General features: G+C 51.6%; 1 protein-coding gene and 1 long non-coding RNA gene across 15 annotated transcripts in view; one reads left to right on the top strand and one right to left on the bottom strand.

Annotated features, from left to right (window-relative positions):
* The window catches only part of ELN (elastin), a 29,256-nt gene extending 27,782 nt beyond the window's left edge, over positions 1 to 1,474 (top strand). For all 10 annotated transcript variants that reach the window (XM_081297895.1, XM_081297892.1, XM_081297889.1 and 7 more), the window contains one exon: positions 936 to 1,474. In XM_081297895.1, coding sequence (XP_081154021.1) covers positions 936 to 979 — 44 coding nt within the window. In that variant the 3' untranslated portion in view covers positions 980 to 1,474. The remainder of the gene's footprint in view (positions 1 to 935) is intronic.
* Positions 1,365 to 20,710, bottom strand: LOC308651126. 5 transcript variants are annotated; one of them, XR_014022496.1, is made up of 5 exons: positions 20,379 to 20,710; positions 19,686 to 19,899; positions 19,463 to 19,565; positions 12,036 to 12,513; positions 1,365 to 2,454 (listed from the first exon to the last, which is right to left on the bottom strand). It is a non-coding gene; the product is annotated as an uncharacterized lncRNA (long non-coding RNA). The 5 variants fall into 5 exon arrangements; XR_014022498.1 differs by lacking the exon at positions 12,036 to 12,513 and having other exon boundaries at positions 20,379 to 20,623; XR_014022497.1 differs by lacking the exon at positions 1,365 to 2,454 and having other exon boundaries at positions 11,867 to 12,513; positions 20,228 to 20,693.
* Between the last annotated feature and the right edge of the window lie 21 nt (positions 20,711 to 20,731).

The raw sequence follows: 20,731 nt of genomic DNA, 5'->3' as shown, positions 1-20,731 counted from the left end.
AGAGGAGGTGGCAGAGGCCAGGGGTGGTAGGGTCAGGGACAAGCCCAGATTGGCCTTTCCCAGGGTGCCTACTGTCCATCAGGCTGATGCTGGTGGCCCTATCCAGGGGCTTTTCAATCACCTAGGATGAGCATCAGAGAAATGCCACATGAGGTCCTCCGACCCCTACTTGTCTGCTGGTTGCCACCAGGTGGCGGTAACGAGCCACATGTCACTCCAAGACTCCAAGACCAGATCCAGTGGCCTCTTACCCCAGAGGGAGACCAGAAACCATTTACCAATCAGACCCTCCCCTAGAATCCCACGTTCCTTTTCCAGCTCAGGCACAGACTCTCCCTTGCTCTGGACCTCAGTTTACTTTTGTGATAAACCCTCCCCTTCAAGGGCCCACCCCACCCCCTTAGGCAGCCATCCCTTCCAGACACCTGGACTCCTCCTTCACCCCATCTGATAGGGCTGCTCTGCAGGATGCCCAGAAGCAGGGGACCCTGTCCAGCCTGGTACTTTCCCAACCTAGTCCCCCACCACCAGCCTCGATTTTATCAATGACACCTGGGGCCCAGCTCCCACCCCACCTGCCCAGTGGGAGTTTGTACTATGCCCGGAGTTTTCCCTGGGCCGTGGACTGGCTTCTCCGAGCCTTTGCTTGAGCAAGAAGGGGGCTTATGAAACAACCGGGCGCTGGGCACGGTGGCGCGCACCTGTAATCCCAGCAACTCAGGAGGATCAAGAGTTCAAAGCCAGCCTCAGCAACTTAGTGAGGTCTTAAGCAACTTAAAGAGACCCTGTCTCTAAATAAAATACAAAAAAAGGGAGGGCCTGGGATGTGGCTCCGTGGTTAAGCATCCTTGAGTTCAATCTCCCGTAGAAACAAACAAAAAAAAGCCCAGGGTGAGGGACACCCGCTGACCTTTGTGTGCATCTCCCCTGCCCAGGTGGGGCCTGCCTGGGGAAATCCTGTGGCCGGAAGAGAAAGTGAGCTTCCCGGGACCCCTGACTCGCGACCTCATCAACGTTGGTGCTACTGCTTGGTGGAGAATGTAAACCCTCTGTGATCCCACCCCAAGCCCCACTCAATGCCCACCCGGGAGGGGACGGTAGGCCGGCGGCCTTGGAAATCCACAGGACAAGGAATCAAGAGCAGTGGCCACATGCCCCGACTGGGAGGCCACCGGCTCCAGAGGCCAAGGCTGGTGGGCTCAGCCCGGCCCCACCCCTCCTCCTGGGAGCTCCCCACACAGTCTCCATCTCCAGGGGAAATTGGTGCTTCTTGTTGGTGCTTTTGTCTTCCTGGGGGGAGGGAGGAGGATAGGGCAGCCCCTGGGGGATCCCCACCTGGGCTCCTCTGAAGATGGTGCAGATGCTTCCTGGGCAGTCCCACCTCCCCCTGCCCACCAGGAGCCACCCCCGGCTGCGGTCCAGCTGGTACCCAAGCACCTGAAGCCTCAAAGCTGGATTCGGTCACAAGATCCCTCCTCTCCTTGGGTCCACTCAGCCCTTTCCCCACCAATCAATGGCTGTTCCCCACAACTGGGGCACCTTTGGAGTCAGAAGAACCCCCCACTCACACTGGGAATAGCCCCCTTGCTCTTGTGGAATCCATGTGTCCGTCCATCCACCCAACCGTCCATCTGTTCATTCTTGTCCCCAGTTGACCGCCTGGTGCCACTAGCTGGCTGGGCACGCCCACACCCACCTGGGTAACCTCCCATGGCAGCCTCCGCCCCTGCCACACACCCCCGACGCTGGCCCAGGGTGTGAGGGCTGTGTGGGCTGGGGTGACAGGACTCTCGTCCCCGGCCTGGGTCCCCCCACATGCAGTACTGTATCCCCCATCCCGCCCTCGAGCCACTACTACAAAGCATGTCCCGTCCCGCCCTCCCCATCTCTTCGTGTCTCGCTGTGATAGATCAATAAATATTTTATTTTTTGTCCTGGATATGTGGGGAATATGTTTGATTGTGGATGTTCTCTTTGGGTTTTATTTTTGTGGTTCATTGAAAAACATTTTTTTCTCTGATCTGGGGAGCTGTATCTCCAGTCGAAGATTCATTTTAATCACTTTGATATAACTCTGGATGAAACACACATATTTTTTAAATAATTAAAAAGAATTAACTGCTTCGGAAAAGACTAATAAATCAAATCCTTTTAAAGGAAAGTGTGTCAGGCTCCTTTGTGTTTCTCCATCTGCCTTCAGCTCCGGGCCCAGTGGGAACAGCGCCCCCCGGTGGGGAATCTGGAACTGCCCCTGGTGTGTGGGGAGGCTTCTGGGCCCTCCATCCCTCTTCAAGGTGGGCTTGTCCTTTGGCAATGGAAGCCTCTCTGCAGGGAGGCAGGGCCTGGACAACCTCTTCCACAGAGGTGGGTTCACCCACTGGCCACATCTTCCCCTGCACTTGTCCCAGAGGCACAAGTCCCCAAGGACAGGTCTTGGTGGGTGGCCTCTGGAGCCTGCAGATGGAGGGTGGATGAAACAAAGCTGACCCCTCTGTCTAGACCCAAGCCTTGAACTTCGCGAACAGCCACAAAGAGAGAGGAATGGCTGACCTGAGCACACTCAGAAAGGGGCTGAGGATCCCCTGCCTTCCATCTCCCCAGGGAAGACCCCCCCCACATACTCCTGAGGGCCCACAGAGGCACCACTTCTCTTCATTTTGCAGCGTGAGAACTGACGCCCTGAAGCTGGACGGTCCCAGCAGCTCGGGGGCTGAGGCAGGAGGCTCCCAGGGCCCAGGCCTGCAACTCAGCAAGACTCTGTCTCAAAATTTTTTTAAAAAGGACTGAGAATGTAGCTTAGTGGTAAAGCACCCCTGGGTTCAATCCCCAGTACAAAGGAGAGAGAAAGGAGGGAGAAAGAAAGAAGAAGAAAAGAAGAAATGACACCCCACAGGTGGCAGGAGGACATGCAGCACCATCCTTAGGTGACCCACTCCCACACTCCATCCTGCTCCCCTAGGAGCTCTGAATCCCTGGGGCCCAGGAATGTGCTCCCCTGGAGGCCACACATGCCCTGCTCTGGGGGTCAGATTCTAGAATTCTCTCCCCAAACCACTGAGCCCACTTCCGGGACCCACATGGCCTCCTGCAGCCTGTGCTGTGGGCAGACCCTTGTCAATGAGAAGAGTGACCCAGGAGCTCCTTCGGGGATGGGGATGGCACTCTCCCTACAGCGGGAAGGCTGTGCCTCTGCAAGCAAGGACCCTCACGGGGTGGAAAGAGTGGCCTTGCTCAGGACAGTAAAGGGCAAAAGAATACAGTGGGAGTCTGAGACAGGAGGATCGCAAGTTCAAGGCCAGCCTTAGCAATGGTGAGGTGCTAAGCAATTCAGTGAAGCCCTATCTCTAAATAAAATACAAAATAGGGCTGGGGATGGGGCTCAGTGGTTGTCTGCCCCTGAGTTCAATCCCCAGTAACCCCCAAAAGAAAAAAGAATAGAGTGGGGAGGAGTTGGGGGGCCAGATAGCCAGAGAGCCTGGAGGGAGGGGCAGAGCTGAGGACATCTGGAGGATGGGTCAGGAGGCTGGGACGGTTGTGGTACTTATTGTGGTCCAGGGTAACTGTCCAGTGACAGGGACCCAGCCTTCCCAAGAGTCTGGCAAAGTTGACCGGACACCGCTCATTCATTTCCCCATTCAAGGAGAAAGACCTTCTCCAGGTGCCTCCACAGCCCGCTGGCTTGGGAAAGTTGGCAAGACTCGGTCCCCAGCTCTGGGGCCCCTGGCTTGGGCTCTCATCACTCATGGCTTTAGATGTCACCTGTGCACTGGCAACCCCCAAACTGACGTCTCCTGCACGGGCTTCTCCCCCGAGCCCAGGACTTGCACGCCCGAGGTCAATTCCAACCTCGCCATCTGGAAGTCTTAGAGATAGAGATGTGACCTAGCAGGGCTCTTCCTGTCCACCAAAGCTGTCCCCTCCTTGCCTTCTCTACCTCAGGGAATGACTGCAGCTCAGGTGGACCCGGGAGCCACCTCTCTCAGGTTTTCCTGCCTCGCTCTCTGCAGCAGTTCCACCAATGAATTCTGAAGCATGACTTTCAGAATAGACCCAGGGTGGTCCACCTCTCCCCACCTGCAGGGCGAGGCCCTGGCCCACCAGCCTCTCAGCCTGGGTTCCCGAAACAGCCTCCGGGTCCTTCCCAAATCTCCTTCAGCCTTCTCTCTCCCGCAGCCCAAACGACCCTTTAGAACGCAAGTTGGTGAAGGCCATGACCCTGCGCAAGCTACTTCAGTGGCTCCCACCTCCCCCAGAGCACAAGCCAGAGGCTGTTCAATGGCCAGGGAACACCTCCCTTGGTTGCAATGGCTCCCTCTCCTGCTCCAGAACTTAAATGGCACCTTATCAGAAGGTCCCTCCCTGGCCCCTCTCCCCCACCCCCAGGGATTGAACCCAGGGGCACTTAACCACTGAGCCCCAGCCCCAGCCCTTTTTATTTTCTACGTAGATGCAGGGTCTTGCTGAGTTGCTTAGGACCTCAGTAATTTGCTGAGGCTGGCTTTGAACTTTCGATCCTCCTGCCTCAGCCTCCTGAGCTGCTAGGATTACAGGCATGCGCCACCATACCTGACAGGATGGATGGGTACTGTTTTAAGAACAAAATAGATGAAATTCCTGTCTTTATTAGAAGTTCTGGCAGGAAGATATGAAAGACTGCTCCAGACTGGTAATGACCCCAAAGACATTCAGGTCCCATCCTCAGAACTCATGAACGCCTCTGTTTCCTAGAGCTGCCCATAACCGGACAGCGAGGGACTTAACTAACAGGACTGCAACTTGTCTCCATTCTGGAGGCCGGGGCTCTGGGATCCACTGCTGGGAAAGACCTGTTCTATGAACTCTCCTCTTGTGGACTTCACACGGCCATCTTCTCCCTGCACGGTCGCCTGCCTTCCTTCTGTGCCTGTGTTCTAATCTTTTCCCCGAAGGACTGTGAGTTCAAAGGATTCAAGGATTTTGAGGATTGCGAATTTCCAGGATTTCGATTCAAGGATTCGAGGATTTCGAGGATTATATAATCACACTCTGAGCCACCGGGGCACGGATTTCAACATACGGGTTCTGGGGAGACAATTGAGCTAGTAACTGTTGCCATATATGGGGAAAGGGTCTTCGCAAATGAACTTGAGTTAAAGATCCTGGTGTGTCCCAAATGCCATGACGAGTGTCCCTATAAGAAGCTGGAAAGACTGCAGGCCAACAAATGGGAAAATCTTAATATAATAAGTAAATTCCTGCAAACACACAACCCACCAAGACTGAATCATGAGGAAATAGGCCATCTGAACAGATCAATAATGAGTAAGAAGTTGAGTCTGTAACAAGAATTCCAACAAAGAAAAGCCTAAGACCAGATGGCTTCCCTGGAGAATTTTGCCAGACATTTAGAGAATTAACACCAGCCCTCCCAAAAGCCTTCCAAACAATTAAAGAGGAGGGAACACTTCCAATCTCATCCTATGAGGCCAGCAGGACTCTAATATCAAAACCAGACAAAAGACACAAGAAAAGAACTACAGACCAACATCCTGGATGAATACTGATGCAAAAACCCTCAACAAAACTCTGGCAAACTAGATACAATAGTATATTAAAAGATCATAGGCACCTAGATACAGTGGCACACACCAGCAACTCAGGAGGCTAAGGCAGGAGATGGCAAGTTGGAGGCCAGCCTCAACAACTTAACAAGGCCCTAAGCAACTTAGCAAGATCCTGTCTCAAAATTTTTAAAAGGGGGGGGGGGGGGTTGGGGGGCCGGGCACAGTGGTGCAGGCCTATAATCCCAGCAGCTTGGGAGACTGAGACAGGAGAATCGTGAGTTCAGAGCCAGCCTCAGCAAAAGTGAGGTATTAAGCAACTTGGTGAGACCCTGTCTCTAAATAAAATAAAAAACAGGGCTGGGGGGTGTGGCTCAGTGGTAAAGTACCCCTGGGTTGAATCCCTGGTACAAAAAAAGTAGAGGTTTTCCAGTTCACAAGACAACACACTCCTACATGTAGAAAACCCTAAAGATTAAACACACACACACACACACACACACACACACTCACACACACAAAAAAAAGTTGTTTCTATGTACCAACAAGTGACAATATGCAAAAGAAATTGAGAAAATAATTCCATTTATAACACATTTGCATCAAAAAGGAATAAACCTAATCAAGGAGGTGGAAGACTTGTCCACTGGCCCCTACAAAACATTGCAGAAGAAATTAAAGATGACACAAAGAAATAAAAAGACATCCCATGCTCATTGAGTGGAAGACTTAATATGAAGACGTCCATAGACCCAAAGTGATCCACGTCCTCCACCCAATCCCTAGCAAAAGCTCAAGAACAGTTTGTGCAGAAACAGAAAATTTTATCCTCACATTCACATGGACTCTCAAGGTGCCCCAGAGGACCCACACATTCAGAAAAAGAACAAAGTTGGAAGACTCACACTTCCCGATATCAAAAATAAATTACAGAGTTACAATGATCAAAACAGTTTGAGGGCATAAAGTCAGACACATCATCTCATGGGCTAGAACAGAAAGCCCCAAAGTAAGCCCTTGAATATATAGTTACTCGATCTTCGACCATTTAACAAATGGGGCAGAATCTTCAAGAAAATTATGTGGGGAAACCAGACACCCACTTGCAAAAGAATGTTAGAGCCTTATCTCGAGCAATATAGATGAACTCAAGACTAAAGACCTAAATGTAAGACCTCAAACTATGAAAATTCTAAACAAAACAGTAGAAAAGCTTCACATCATCAGATTTGGTCATGATTTCTTCAATGTGACACTAAAAGCCCAGGCAAAGAGAGAAAAAATAAACAAAGGGGAATAATCAAACTCTGTGTATCAAGAACACAATCATCAAAGTGATAATCTACAGAATGGGAGAAAATATTTGCAAATGATGCACCTGAGAAGGGAGAAATATGCAGCATTCATAAAGAACTCCAACAGGCAAGAGTGGTGACACTCGCCTATGATCTCAGCTCCTCAGGAGGCTGAGGCAAGAGGATTGCAAGTCTGAGGCCAGACTGGGTAACTTTGTAACACCTTGTCTCCAAGTATTTTCTTAAAGGGGTTGAGGGCATAATTAAATGGAGTATTTCCCTAGCATGTGTGAAGCCCTGGATTCAATCTACAGTGCAGAAAGAAAAAAGAAAAAAAAAAAACTCTGACAACAACAAGAGCAAAAAATCAAATAACCCAATTTAAAAATGAGAACAGACTTGAAGAGTTATTTCTCCAAAGATGACCTGCAAGTGGCCAGCAAGCATATGAAAAGATGCTCAACCTCAGGAGCATGTCTCACACTCATTAGGATAGCTGTTATCCAGGAAGGAGGAGGAACAGAAGCAAATTCACGAAGGAGTGCTCATGAGGACATGGAGAAATCGAAACCTTCTGCACTGGTGGTAGGAATGGGAAGTGGAACGACTGCCAAGAACAATAGCCTGGCACTTCTTTAAAAAATAAAATGGAGTCCGGGCATGGTGGTGCACGCCTGTAATCCCAGTGGCTCGGGAGGCTGAGGCAGGAGGATCACGAGTTCAATGCCAGCCTCAGCAACTTAGTGAGTCCCTAGACGGCTTAGTGAGACCTAGACAGCTTAGTGTCTTTTTGTTGTTGTTGTTAAGAGAGAGTGAGAGAGGAGAGAGAGAGAGAGAGAAAGAGAAAGAATTTTTAATATTTTTATTTTTTAGTTCTCGGCGGACACAACATCTTTGTTTGTATGTGGTACTGAGGATCAAACCCGGGCCGCACGCATGCCAGGCGAGCGCGCTACCACTTGAGCCACATCCCCAGCCCCAGCTTAGTGTCTTAAAGTAAAAAATGTAAAGCGCTGGGCTGGGGTTGTGCTCAGAGGTAGACCACTGGCCAAGCACATGTGAGGCACTGTGTTCGATCCTCAGCACCATATAAAAATAAAACATATTGTGTCCACCTATAACTAAAAAAAATAATAATAAATTTAAAAAAAAAAAGTAAAGGGCTGGTGATATGGCTCAGTGATTAAGGGCCCCTGGGTTCAATCCCCAGTACCAATAAAATAAAATGAATGGAAAATATTAAAATGAAGCTAACTATGTCATCCAGCAAGTCCTCCTCTGGGTCTATAGCCAAAGGTGTGAATTCAGGGTCTCAAAGAGATATGTGCATAACTACGTTCCTAGCAGCACTGTTCACAATATCCAAGAGGCAGAAGCAACCCAAGGGTTCATGGAGGAACAAATGGATAGACGACACAAACTGCACGCATGTGCACACGCACACAGAACGGTATTCAGCTTTGAAAAGGAAAGAAGCCGTGTCACCTACTGCAACACAAAGGAACCCTAAGGACCTGACGGTAAGTTAGATAAGCCAGTCACCCACAAAAACAAGTACCGTGTGACCCTACTATTGTGAGGTTTCTCAAATCAAATTTACAGAGTCAGAGAGTCAGACAGTGGTCACTGGGGCTGGGAAGGGCAGGGGCAGTGGGAGTTTCATGGGTAAAGTTTCAGGTTTACAAGATGATACAATCCTGGAGATTGGCTTCACAGCAGTGTGATACGGTGAGTGCAACTCCAGGACAGATGTAGGAATGAAATAAAATGAAATAAAATGTAGGTAAATTTTATTCGGTGTGTTTTTCTATTGGTTTGTTGGGGGTTTGGTTTTGTTTTGTTTTTTACTCAATCGAAAAAAAAAAAAAAAAAAAAAAAAAAACAGCAACAGCTAGAACAGACCAGAACAGTTTCTCCTCTGGAGACTCCAGAAAAGTATGGACTTCAGGGCCTCCAGAACTAGCGGTGGCTGTCAGTCTCCCAGTTTGGGTGATTTGCCACAAGAGCCACCAGAAACTAATATGTGAATAAATGATCAGCTCTAAGGCCAGGTGAATCAGCACCATGAGGACAAAAACCCAGGGAAAGTGTCCTGAGGTCCCAGGCTCAGGACATTGGAGGAGGTGAGAGGTGCCCTGTGGTGTTAACAAAAGTGACCAAGAGGAGGAGAAATTGGGATGAAGTAGCCAGGGCGTAGGTCCCATAAAAGCCAAAGTAAGGACTCTGGGTTTAGAGAGACAGAAAGGGTCACCTCAGACCAGCATGCTCAGAGGCTGTGCTGGTAACAGGGAGCAGAGATGTGACTTAGGGGCTCGTGGTCCTAAACGCCCAGCTGGTATCCTGGATAGATGTTGTACGTGGAGGCAAAGGACATGCTGAGGGACTAGATAGAGGGGGTGGGGACAAGATGGGAGGCCTCAAAAACAGGTGTCTGCTTTCAAAGTTGGCCTGCACGACTGGGTGACCTTGGCACCCTTTCCTGAGATGAGAAGCACGTGGGGAGGAGCTGATCTGGGGGCAAATTAAGAGCTCTGACTTGGGCATGCTAAGGTGCCCACTTAGCATCCAATGCCAGGTGGACACATGGGCCCCTGGGACTGCAGTTCAAGAAGAGGTCTGGAGCCAGGTGCAGTGGTGCACACCTGTAAGCCCAGCTACTAGGGAGGCTGAGGCAAGAGGATCCATCACATGTTGGAGGCCAGTCTGGACAACTCAGTGAGACCCTGTCTCAAAATAAAAAATAAAAAAGGGCTGGGGAGATGGCTCAGTGGTAGAGCATCTCTGGGTTCAATCCCTAGTACCAATTAAAAAGAAAAAAGGCCAAGACAGTCACTGAGTCTCCCATCTGGACGAGGTCACCCAGCAAAAGTAAGGAGGGGGCAGACTGGGACGGACAGCAGGGATCCCACGATGCCATCTGTCTTTGCTAAGACAGCTCAGGCTTTGTCCCCTGCTCTCAGCAACAGTCTTGGGCTCATTTTGTGGCTGTGGCCGTGTCCCCAAGGAGGCTCTTGCTTGTCACCAGCTTTCGTTCAGCCAGGCACCAATTTGGCAAGCTTAGACCCATCCTAAATGCTGACCTGGAATAGGCAAACTTTTTCCATGGGACTCTCAACCCCTCATCTAGAAAACATTGATCATGAAGCCATAAGTAAAATATCTTTGAGTAAACACCAAGTACATATTTGCCACTTGGATAGATTAAAATAAGCCCTCAGTTCCCTTATGTTGGCTGCATCTCTGTCATGAGCCCTCTCCTCCAGGTGTCCTCTCCAAGCCCCTTCACCCTGGCCTGGTACCTGCTGCCACCCACTACAGCTATGCCAGCCCTTGTTGGTCTCCCTCAACCCTGCCTGGTCCATTGTAAACATCCCCTTTATTAAACAAGGTCCCCACAGAGCTCCAGGGAGCCTGCAGTTCCAGCTACTACTGGAGAGACTGAGGCAGGAGGATCACTTGAGCCCAGGAGTTCAGGGCCAGCCTGGGGAACATAGTGAGACCTTGTCTCTAAACTCAACCAATCAATGCCAGGCACAGTGGCACACACCTGTAATCCCAGTGACTTGGGAAGCTAAGGCACGAGGATCGCAAGCTCAAGGACAGCCCCAGCAGTTTAGCAGGACCCTAAGCAACTTAGCAAGACCTGGTCTCAAAATGAAAAATCAAAAGGGCTAGGGAGGGGCTGGGGTTGTGGCTCAGTGGTAGAGCACTTGCCTAGCATGTGTGAGGCCCTGGGCTCGATCCTCAGCACTACATAAAAATAAATAAATAAAATGAAGGTATTGTGTCCATCCACAACGAAAAAAAAAAATTTAAAAAGAAACAACGTGCTAGGGATATGGCTCAGTGGTTAAGCTCCCCCTGGGTTCAATCCCCAGTTCCAAAAATTTTTTAAATACATAAATAAAATAAACAAGGTTCCACTAAGTGTGCTCTCTGTTTCCTGCTAGGACCTGAGATAAATACCACAGGAAAGCAATGAGCAAGCCAAAGGTTGCAGGGCAGCCTCTGAGGTCCTTCATGTTTCCTTGTGACACTTCACTGTGAGTGTCCAGGGACCATCTGACCAAAAGATACGGTGAAGGCATCAGCATCCACCTAAATGTTAATTACTAGACAACAAGAATCTAATCTTCTTCCCTGTCCATACGATTGTTTACACCCAGAGGGGAGCATCTCCTACTTTGCTGGCCACTGGCCCAAGAGCTGCCTAGATCTGTCTGCACAAATGTGACAGAAGCTAACTCCGCCTCTATCCTCACTTGGCCCAGTTTACAGCTTCCTGCACAGTGGGCTTAAGCAAGCGGGTGCATCTAGGGGAGACAGGCCCCCATGAAGGTCAACATTCTAGAACTGTCCAACTCTGGGCAGCATACAACACCCTTCCAGTGCTGGACTAGACAACGGAATTTCTTTGGTCACTTGACTCAACCAAAACCTTATTCAACTGGGCCTCCTCCTGGACCCTGAGCAGAGCCTCTCCAGGTCCCCCCTGAAAGACCCCTGAAGACCCCAACTGCTCGAAGTATGAAAGTGAGGGAGCACTGGGTGGTCCAGTGCATGCTACAGGAGAGGCGGAGGCGTCTGCAGCAGCAGTGTGTTCTAGGGACTTCCATAGCTCCTAAGGGAACTGTGCAAGGTCACAATTGTCAGTCCCCTAATGGGCTCCTGGGCCTGTGACAGTCCTTTGGCAGGCTCTTTTGGTGGGCTCTTCCTCCTAATCAGGAAGAACCCCAAAACCTAGAGCCCTAGGTGCAACTGCCATTGTTGGGCGGTTCGATCCCCAGTTGTACGCTGCCCTGACCTGACTCCATGCCCAACATTCCTCCCTTTTTGGATTATTAAAAGGAAATGGGGCTGGGGATGTGGCTCAAGCCGTAGCGTGCTTGCCTGGCATGCGTGCGGCCCGGGTTCGATCCTCAACACCACATACAAACAAAGATGTTGTGTCTGCCGATAACTAAAAAATAAATATTAAAATATTCTCTCTCTCTGTCTCTCTCTCTTTAAAAAAAAAAAAAAAAAAGGAAATGGGCACCAAGTCCTCTGACTGAGTCAGGGGCATCCTGAGGTAGGAGGAAGGATGTTGGGGACAGAGGGCTGGACAGGAAAGTTCATAAGGCAGTGGGTGATAATTAGCAAAATCAGCAGATGCCTGCCTAAGCTGGCAATTTCAGGGGGTCGGGAATCTATAAAGTACCTTGTCACCGTAGTTCTTTGAGGGCCTGCTCCCAGCCAGACGCAATGAGGGGGTCAGGGAGCAGCCATGCATCTTCGTGCATCGCCTGCCTGGTTGGGGGTCCCAGTGTCATTCCTCTCCTCCATAGATGACACAGGCCACAATTACAAAGAGAAGGGTGTAGATAAGCACTTTGCAAGATCATGAGGATAGACTGAGAACCATGGGAGATATCTATCAACCCCGTTACAAGCAGTAGGATCCAGAGGCCGTGGCTGCTGATGAATCCCGGGTGGCACAGCAGAGGCCGCGAACTGGAGGTGCCGTAGGCTGAAGTGAAGAGCCTCGGGGCAGCGAGAAGTTGGAGGGTGCATGATAATTTACAGCGTTGAGAGGTCCCTGGGATAGGTCAGCCTCTCTTGGGAGTAGTTGGTAATGCCTAAGAAGAAGCTGGTTGAAAGTCTGGCTAGAGATTATTGAGATCTGAGAGCTGATACACCTGAGGATGCAAGGAATGACAAGTAAGATGGCAAAAAAGGCAGCGAGGTTAACGGCCAAGGAAGCCGACTCTCCATGGGCTCCATGCATTCCGGACAAAGAACTGTCCTCGCTTTTCCCTGAGGTCTTTGATGACTTGCTTTAGCTTGTGCGGGCTGTGGTCTGTCTCCCCAGCCTGGCTGACATAATCACAGCCCTCCTCGCCCTGGAACACACCTGTGCCTCCCTTTCCAGCTGTTATAAGGTCTAAGGCCCTTCTATTTTGGAGGACGACCTCTGCCAAGGAGGAGCGTTGGGCCTGGAGGGAGTGGGTGGCGCTGAGGGAGGCCTCTGCCGTTTGTGTGAGTTTGTCCCCTAGGTCTGCCAGCTCCTGAGAGAAGGATTGAGTAATGACCAATGCCCCCGATGGCTACCCCTGAAGCACTGTGGAAGCCACAAGGCTGACTCCCACCAGGACGGCTGCTCTCCTGTGGTGATGACTCGCAGGAGATGTAAGGATGTCCTCAGCCTCTGCCAAGGTGCATAGGGTGAGGCTGGGGATAAGGATGATGGGTAACAGGCCCTGGCGTGGTCGGGGAGACGCAGGAGAACAGGTAGGATCTGCAGAGGAAAAGCGCAGGAGGAGGCAGAGGGACGTTGGCGTTGAGGGTGTTGTGGGTCCCCGGGGGCAGGATGAGGAAGTGGTTGTCCAACAGGTGGTGATGTTAATGAACAGGAGAAGAGGGGTGTAGGGTGGGAGACATTGGGCTGTTCGTGGCTGGGCAGGACCAAGCGGAGGGGGTGGCATTAATAGCGATAGGAGCCAGTAGGGGTCGCCAGAGAGGCACACTGAAAGCAGGAAGAGAAGTTGGAAGTAGAATAGTTGAGCAGGAGCTGGAGGGAGAGTGTTCATATCCTATCCCATGAGAAGGTAGGGAGTGGTTTAAGGATTTGTGCTGTGACTTGGTGTGGATTTGGTGACATTGAGACGTTGTAGGCCCCCCTTGTGAGGAGGAGTCAGTAATAATCTTTTTTATGATGATTTTCCCTCTGCCACTGTACCTGTTGGGGTTGTAGAAGCCTGCGGCTGCTATCCTGGATTGCCAAGAGGAGGGATCGGGAAACTGAAACGTAACATGGAAAGGACCATGTTACTGGTTGACTGTAGGCGCCCGGCCTGATTCCCCAGTGGGATTTCCCCATGATGGGATGGGACCAACGATACCCACAGTTCCAGGAAGGGCAGCCCTCCCAGCCCAAGCGACCCTTGCAGCCGTCATTGCGCTGGTCCTCCTCAAAGCATAAGAATTTAGGATAGCTGGCCAAACCATGGCCGCATTGATGGGCACAAGTGGAGACTGCATCGAAGGAGAGGGTGATGGAGGGGCAGCTAACTAATGGGCAGGAGGACTGATTGAGTAGACGGGTTTCCTGACCGTGGTTAAACTACCAAACTTGAGGGGCTGGGGATGTGGCTCAAGCGGTAGCGCGCTCGCCTGGCATGCGTGCGGCCCAGGTTCGATTCTCAGCGCCACGTACAGACAAAGATGTTGTGTCCGCCGATAACTAAAAAAAAAAATAAATATTAAAAAAAATTCTCTCTCTCTCTCTCTCTCTCCTCTCTCACTCTATCTTTAAAAAAAAAAAAAAAAACTACCAAACTTGAAAAGTATACATGCCTGGTGGGGTACTGTAAGAGTTGGGGGCAAGCCCTGGAAGAGGGAGGAGGAAAACGTGTAAGAGGTTCATGAGCAAGGCTAGCATGATGTCCGGGAGATGCAGAGCTTAAGAGGCCTATCAGGGTGGAGGTGAGAGGTATAAGGAGGTAGTGCAAGCGAGGTGTTTGAGTGTTGTTCCTCCTTGGCGGGGCCAGGAGTCAGCTTCAGTCGGGAAATGTGAGTCCAAGGGGACAGCGTAGCTGATCCTTCCAAGAGTCTGACCACTGTGGGGGTAGATAGGACAACTTATAAGGGTCCTTTCCATTTTGGGGAAAGGTCTGTTCTTGGAAAAGGGGGCATAATAGACCCAAGTGCCTGAGGTTAAAGGGAAGGTCGGGGAAGGATCGGATGCATCAGGCAACAGGAGGTCTTGGTGTTTCCAACGCTCAGAGCTGATGAAGGAGAAAAGGGGAAAGGAAAGGTTTTCAGCCAGGTGCTGGGAGAGGGGGTGAGGCCAGGAGGCAGAACCGGGCATCCATAGAGGACCTCGAAGGGTGAGAGTTGTGGGGGTTTCTTTGAAAGGACTCTAATGCGGAATAAGGCCATGGGAAGGAGCTTGACCCATTCTCAGTGAACTTCGAGGGAAAGTTTGGCTAGAATCTCTTAAGAGTCCTACTGGAGCATTCAACCTTACCGGATGATCGTGGATGGTAAGGGAGGTGGAAGATCCAGTGTACACTTAGGGCTGCTGTGATTTGTTGTGTGATCCAAGACATAAATTCGGGGTCCGTTGTCCGATTGAAAGGACGTGGGTACCCCGAATCTTGGTATAATCTCAGTTAATAGGAGGTGGGCCAGAGTGGAGGCTAGTTTGTGGGGAATGCCTCGACCCAGCCTGAGAAGGTGTCAACAAAGACCAGAAGGTACTTATAACACCTCACCACAGGCATGTGCATAAAGTCAACCTGCCAGTCAGCTCTGGGGATGTGGCCTCGAGCTCCATGAGTAGGAAAGGTTCCTGGTTTTAGGTGGGGGTGTGGGTTGACTTGCTGGCAGACTTGGCAAGCAGTGGTGGTGTCTTTAATGACCTATTAGTTGAAGACAGGGTAAAAAAAGTGGAGAGAAAAGTCTGTAGGGTCAGAGGTTGGGGTGGAAGATTGAGCGTAGGTAGTGGATTGTTTCTGTCTCTAGCAGAGAAGCATGAACAGTGTGTGGCTGGGATACCAGGAGGCAGGTGGTCGAGGTATCCGAAGAGAGCGTAGCTTGCCTGGCCGCTGCATCTGCTCGATTATTTCCCATGGTCATGAAGCTGGCATCAGACTGGTGTGACCGACAGTGGACGATGCCAATCTTGGTAGGGAGCAAGAATGCCTCTAGTAATTGAGAGATCAATTATGAATTGACTTTTGAAGACCCTTTGGTGGTGAGGAGTCCCCTTTCCTTCCATGTGGCTGCATGTGATAGGAGGTTATGGAAAACGTACTTGGAATTAGCGTATAGGGTCAGGATGCATCTGCAGCCAGCTGAAAGGCGCGGGTGACCGTGATTGATTCCGCCTGCTGGTTGGTGGTATTTGGGGGAAGGGGTTTGACCTCTATGGTTCGGTCTAAGGATACTATTGCATATCTGGCCAGTTGGCGTCCATCCACAAGGAAGGAACCGCCATCTGAGAACCAGGTGTGGGTAGAGTTCTCGAGGGGGCCCTCAGAGAGATGAGTAGGGCATGAAGGATCTATTCCAAGACCTGTCCGCAATCGTGTAAGGGAGGGGTAGCTGAAATGGGGAGCAAGGAGGCAAGGTTTAAAGGCGCGCAAGCCTGGAAGGAGGTAGAGGTGTCCTGTATGAAAGTCACCAAGGGAAGGATGCGGCAAGGCAGGAGAGTCTGGAGTCCCTTGTATGCTAGGAGTTCTTTGAGATGATGGGGACTGGCAATCCTTACAGGTGCTCCAGAGGTTAACTTTGTAGCTTCCAGGAGCAAGATATAGGCCGCTGCCAGGACGTGGAGACATGGCGCCCACCCCCACACAGTAGGGTCTGTTTAGACAGATAAGTCACAGGGGCAAACCAGGGGCCTACGTTTGACCCAACACCCCCAGGTCTAGACCCCGGTTCTCATGGCAGTACAGAAGGAATGGTCTTTGAAGCTCAGGCAGTCGCAGCGCTGGGGCTTGCAAAAACTTGCTGGAGTTTTTGGAAAGGCTGGACGAGGTCTCCTGTAGGGACCAGGGAGGGGAAAGACTTGACAAGCTCATATAGGGATTTCGCTAGGAGAGAAAAGTTGGGAATCCACACTCTAAAGTATCCTGCCAGCCCCAGGAATGAAGGGGTTTCCTCTGTGGTACTGGGAGTCTTTAATCGCTTGATATAAGCTTTGTGGTTGTTGGTGGTAGCCTTGGAGCGGTGGACAGGAGCACGCCCAAGTAGGTAACTTGGGCCTTTGAAAGTTGGACTTTAGCAGGAGAGACCCGGTAGCCCCTTTCAGCTAGGAAATTGAGAAGTGAGGTGTCATTCTGTGATTATTCCAGGGAGGGACTGCAGAGGAGTAGGTCATCTACATATTGCAGTAATCGGGATTGTGAGAGGGACAGGTCATCTAGATCAATGGCCAAAATATACGGGGGCTGTCCCAGAAGCCCTGGGTTAAGTCCGTCCAGGTCAGTTTACGAGACCGGCGTGACTCAGGATCTGTCCAGGTGAAAGTAAAGAGGTCCTGGGATGTGGGGCCAAGGGAATAGAGAAGTGAGTTGATATCTATCACTGAGAAGTGAGTTGAGGAAGGAGGTATAGACGACAGGATGGTATATGGGTTTGGAACCAAGGAGTATATGGGTTGGACAGCCTCATTGATCAGCCGGAGATCTTGAACTAAACGAAAGGTGCCATTAGGTTTTTTAACTGCCAGGATGGGAGTGCTGAAAGGCGAGTGGGCGGGTCTGAGCCCACTGGTTAAGCCCTTGGTTAAGAGATCTTGAATGATGGGCTGCAGGCCTATCAGGCTGGCAGAGGGAAGCGGGTATTGGGGTTGACATGGGTAGGCATCTGGATGTTTTAAAGTAATAACAATGGGGGAGCAGTGTGCAAGTGATGGGGTTGTGGTGTCCATACCTTGGGGTTGACTTTGGGGGAAAGGGAAGGAGGGGAGTTCCTCTGTTGGAGGCGACATGAGTAGTGAGAGAATGTAGGAGACTGACTTGTTGAGATTGAAGGTGATAGATGTCTCAAATTTGGAGAGGATGTCTCTCCCTAGCAGGGGAACTGGGCATTGGGCCATAACCAAGAATTGGTGGGAGAATATGACTCTGAGGAATGAGCAGGAGATTAGGGCAGTAATCCTAGGCATGAGGGTTTGGCCCCCTACCAACAACAGAGGTGGGGCCACCCAAACTCCATCAGAACAGAGAATGAGGCTCCAGTGTCGAGGAGGAATGAAATGGGGCATCCGTCTATGGTAAGTGTGACCCTGGGCTCCTGTGTGGTGATGGCCATCAGGGAAGGAAACCTAGAGCCCATCAGTCCTCCACCGCCAGTCCCAGAAGGTCATGCCCAGGGCTGTGGGCATGCCCACGGCCCAATGACCAGGACACTGAAACTTTGGGCAGGGTTTGGTAGGAACCCTTGGGTTAGGGCAAGCCCTGGCCCAGTGGCCATCCCTTCCACATTTGAAGCATGGCCCTGGTGGGCTGCATGGAGGTCCTTTAGAGGATGAAGTTGGGGGGAAGACACCCGAATGGCCTGAGCCAGCATCTGGGATTTGTGGGGTTTGGCCTTTTCCTCCCTATCATGGCAGACCTTGAAGGCCAGGGGTGAGAGGCCCCCTTTCCAACCTCTTTAGTTTGGCCTTTATGTCGGGGTAGCTTTGGAGGAAGAAATGGGTCGTTAGGAGCTGTCTCCCATCAGGGGTTTTGGGGTCTAAATTAGCATATTGTTGGAGGGCCTTAGCCAGCCTACCTAAGAAAGTGGAGGGGTTCTCATTTTTGTCTTGAATGATCTCTTGGAGCTTTTCAAAGTTAACTACCTTCTGAGTTGCCCGACTGAGTCCGGCAACTAGGCAGGTGGAAAATTGGTCCCTCAGGGCTAATCCTGCGGCAGTATTGTAGTCCCAATTAGGGTCCTGGTCAGGGACTGCCTGAGCACCTAGCGGGTGAGCCTGGGTGGTTTGATGAATCTCATCAGCTTAATTACGGGCTTCCTCCCAGACCCATCTGTGCTCCTCTGGGAGAAGAATATTGGCCAGGATGGTGGAAATGTCGTGAAAAGTGAGGTTAAAGCCTGAAGAAGGTATTCAAATTCCTCAATGTATGAGGAGGGGTTGGAAGTGTATGAGCCCAGGCACTTCTCAATTTGGGAGAGGTCTGCCATAGAGAAGGGAACATGAGCCCTCACAATGCCTTCAGCACCCGCCACTTCTGGGGGGGGGGTGGCGATAGTACACGAAGAAAGGTGAATTTTAGAACAGGTTGTAGGGGGACTAAAAGGGGGCTGGGAAGCTCTGGGGGTGATGCCAGGGGAGCTGAGGGCTGTGGGGTAGGAGGATTGGGCATGGTTGGGAAGCAAGGCAGAGGCAGGGGTTGGGGGGCCTGCTGGTAAGGAGGTGGCTCATCTGCAGGGTCAAAGTTGGAAGGAAGGAGGAGAGATCCTTGCATGGCTTAATGGTGAGAAGAAGGTGGTGTGGTTTGCAGGGGGTGCATAGGTTAGGGTTTTGGCAGAGAAGAGTGAAAGCTTCCACATAGGGGATCTCTGTCCATTTCCTTATGTGCTCACGGTGATTGAAGAGGTCACATAAATTATCAGGATCCAGCGACCCTGATGGGGCCATTTATTTTGGTTATCTAGTTGGTACTTTGGGTAATCTTATATGCAATATTTGATAAGACACTTAGGTTTAATAGGCTACGAGTGGACCGATTATTCAATAGACACCTAACTGGGGGAGTCGACCAGCAGGGAACTGAAATTCCCGATGACAGATGATTCAGACAAGGCGTCCCTTAACGAACAATTGCCTGGAGAGAGAAATCAGTTTTTGATGTGGTCGTCACCAGATCAGAATACCCATTGGACTCCAAGGAGCCGAGGGACCGCAGGTCACCCAATATCAGAGTTTATGGGAAAGTCAGACCTGGGCCGGGGCATAAGGGGAGATCCTAACCTGTACTAGTAGAATCCGGAGGATTGCTCCAGGGTCACTGTGACCATAAAGGCCTAGGCAGAGTGAATTCTCCTCCAACAGGTGGTCAGAGGAGCCAAGAGATGATCAATGATCAGTTTCCCCTGAGGGTACACCTGCTGGTGAGCAAGGGAGAAGGGGAAAACTTACCAATGGATGACCGATGTTGGATATGGGTCCAGCGACCAAGGAAATGGACTGGGGATGACCTGGGGCGAGTCGGGGGTGAATCCAGATTGGGGTCCTCACCTAGTGAAGGTGAGGGAATCCCAATCCTAGTCACGGCACCAATGAAAGACCTCTGAAGACCCCCACTGCTCGAAATATGAAAGTGAGGGAGCACACCGGGTAGTTCAGAGATGGGCTTACTCAGTGCAGGCTACAGGAGAGGCGGAGGAGTCTGCAGCAGCAGCGGGATGTTCTAGGGACTTCCATAGCCCCTAAGGGAAATGTGCGAGGTCACAATTGTCAGTCCCCGGGCTGGGGATGTGGCTCAAGCGGTAGCGCGCTCGCCTGGCATGCGTGGGGCCCGGGTTCGATCCTCAGCACCACATACCAACAAAGATGTTGTGTCCGCCGAGAACTGAAAAATAAATATAAAAAAAAAATTCTCTCTCTCTCTCTCTCTCTCTCTCTCTCTCTCCTCTCTCACTCTCTCTTTAAAAAAAAAAAAAAAACAATTGTCAGTCCCCTATTGGGCTCCTGGGCCGGGGACTGTCCTTTGGTGGGCTCTTCCTCCTAATCAGGAAGAAGTACCCCAAAGCCTAGAACCCTAGGGGCGACCGCCATTGTTGGGCGGTGGCCCGGCCCTGACCTGACCTGACTCTGTGCCCAACACCCCCAGCCCTGGGAAAGGACGACAGTGAGCCTGGCAGAGAGGCGTTCTTTTCCCAGATCCTACGCGTTCGCACCCTGGGACGCCTGGGACAGTCGTGAGTCTTCGCCTTCCCCCCCCCCCCGGCCTGCCCCCACTGCAGGGCTCAGGGGAGAGGGAGAGGACCCAGCTGGCGCCCCTCCCCAAGGTGACCTCGGCGTCCTCAAGGTCCACTAGGCCTCCATCACCTTCGGCCTGGCCTCCAGGTGGCTTGGGTCAGAAGGGCTCCCAGCGGCGAAACGGAGGCGTCTACACGTCCCTGGTCACCGCACTAGAGCGCGCTGCACAGCTAGCCGCGCCCAGCAGCGAGCTGTCGCCCTCCTGGGGAAAGATGAATGAAAGGAAGAACAGCGGAGGCGGCCGGGCGGGCGGGGCGCGGCGGCGGGGCGGGGCCCGCAGGCTGCGGCCGCAGGGGGCGGGGCCGGAGCGGGGCGGGACCAGCTTGGGGGCGGGGCCGCGCAGGGCATATCCAGCCGCCGCGCGCGCCCCGCCCTGCCGCAGCCCGCAGGCCCCGCCCCGCCCCGCCCCTCCGCGCGCGCTC

The sequence above is a fragment of the Spermophilus citellus genome (genome assembly GCF_964194105.1).
Source record: "Spermophilus citellus genome assembly, chromosome: 6".
NCBI classification, from domain to species: Eukaryota; Metazoa; Chordata; class Mammalia; order Rodentia; family Sciuridae; genus Spermophilus; species Spermophilus citellus.
Note: the sequence above shows the minus strand (reverse complement) of the source record. Positions and strands in the feature narration are given on the sequence as shown.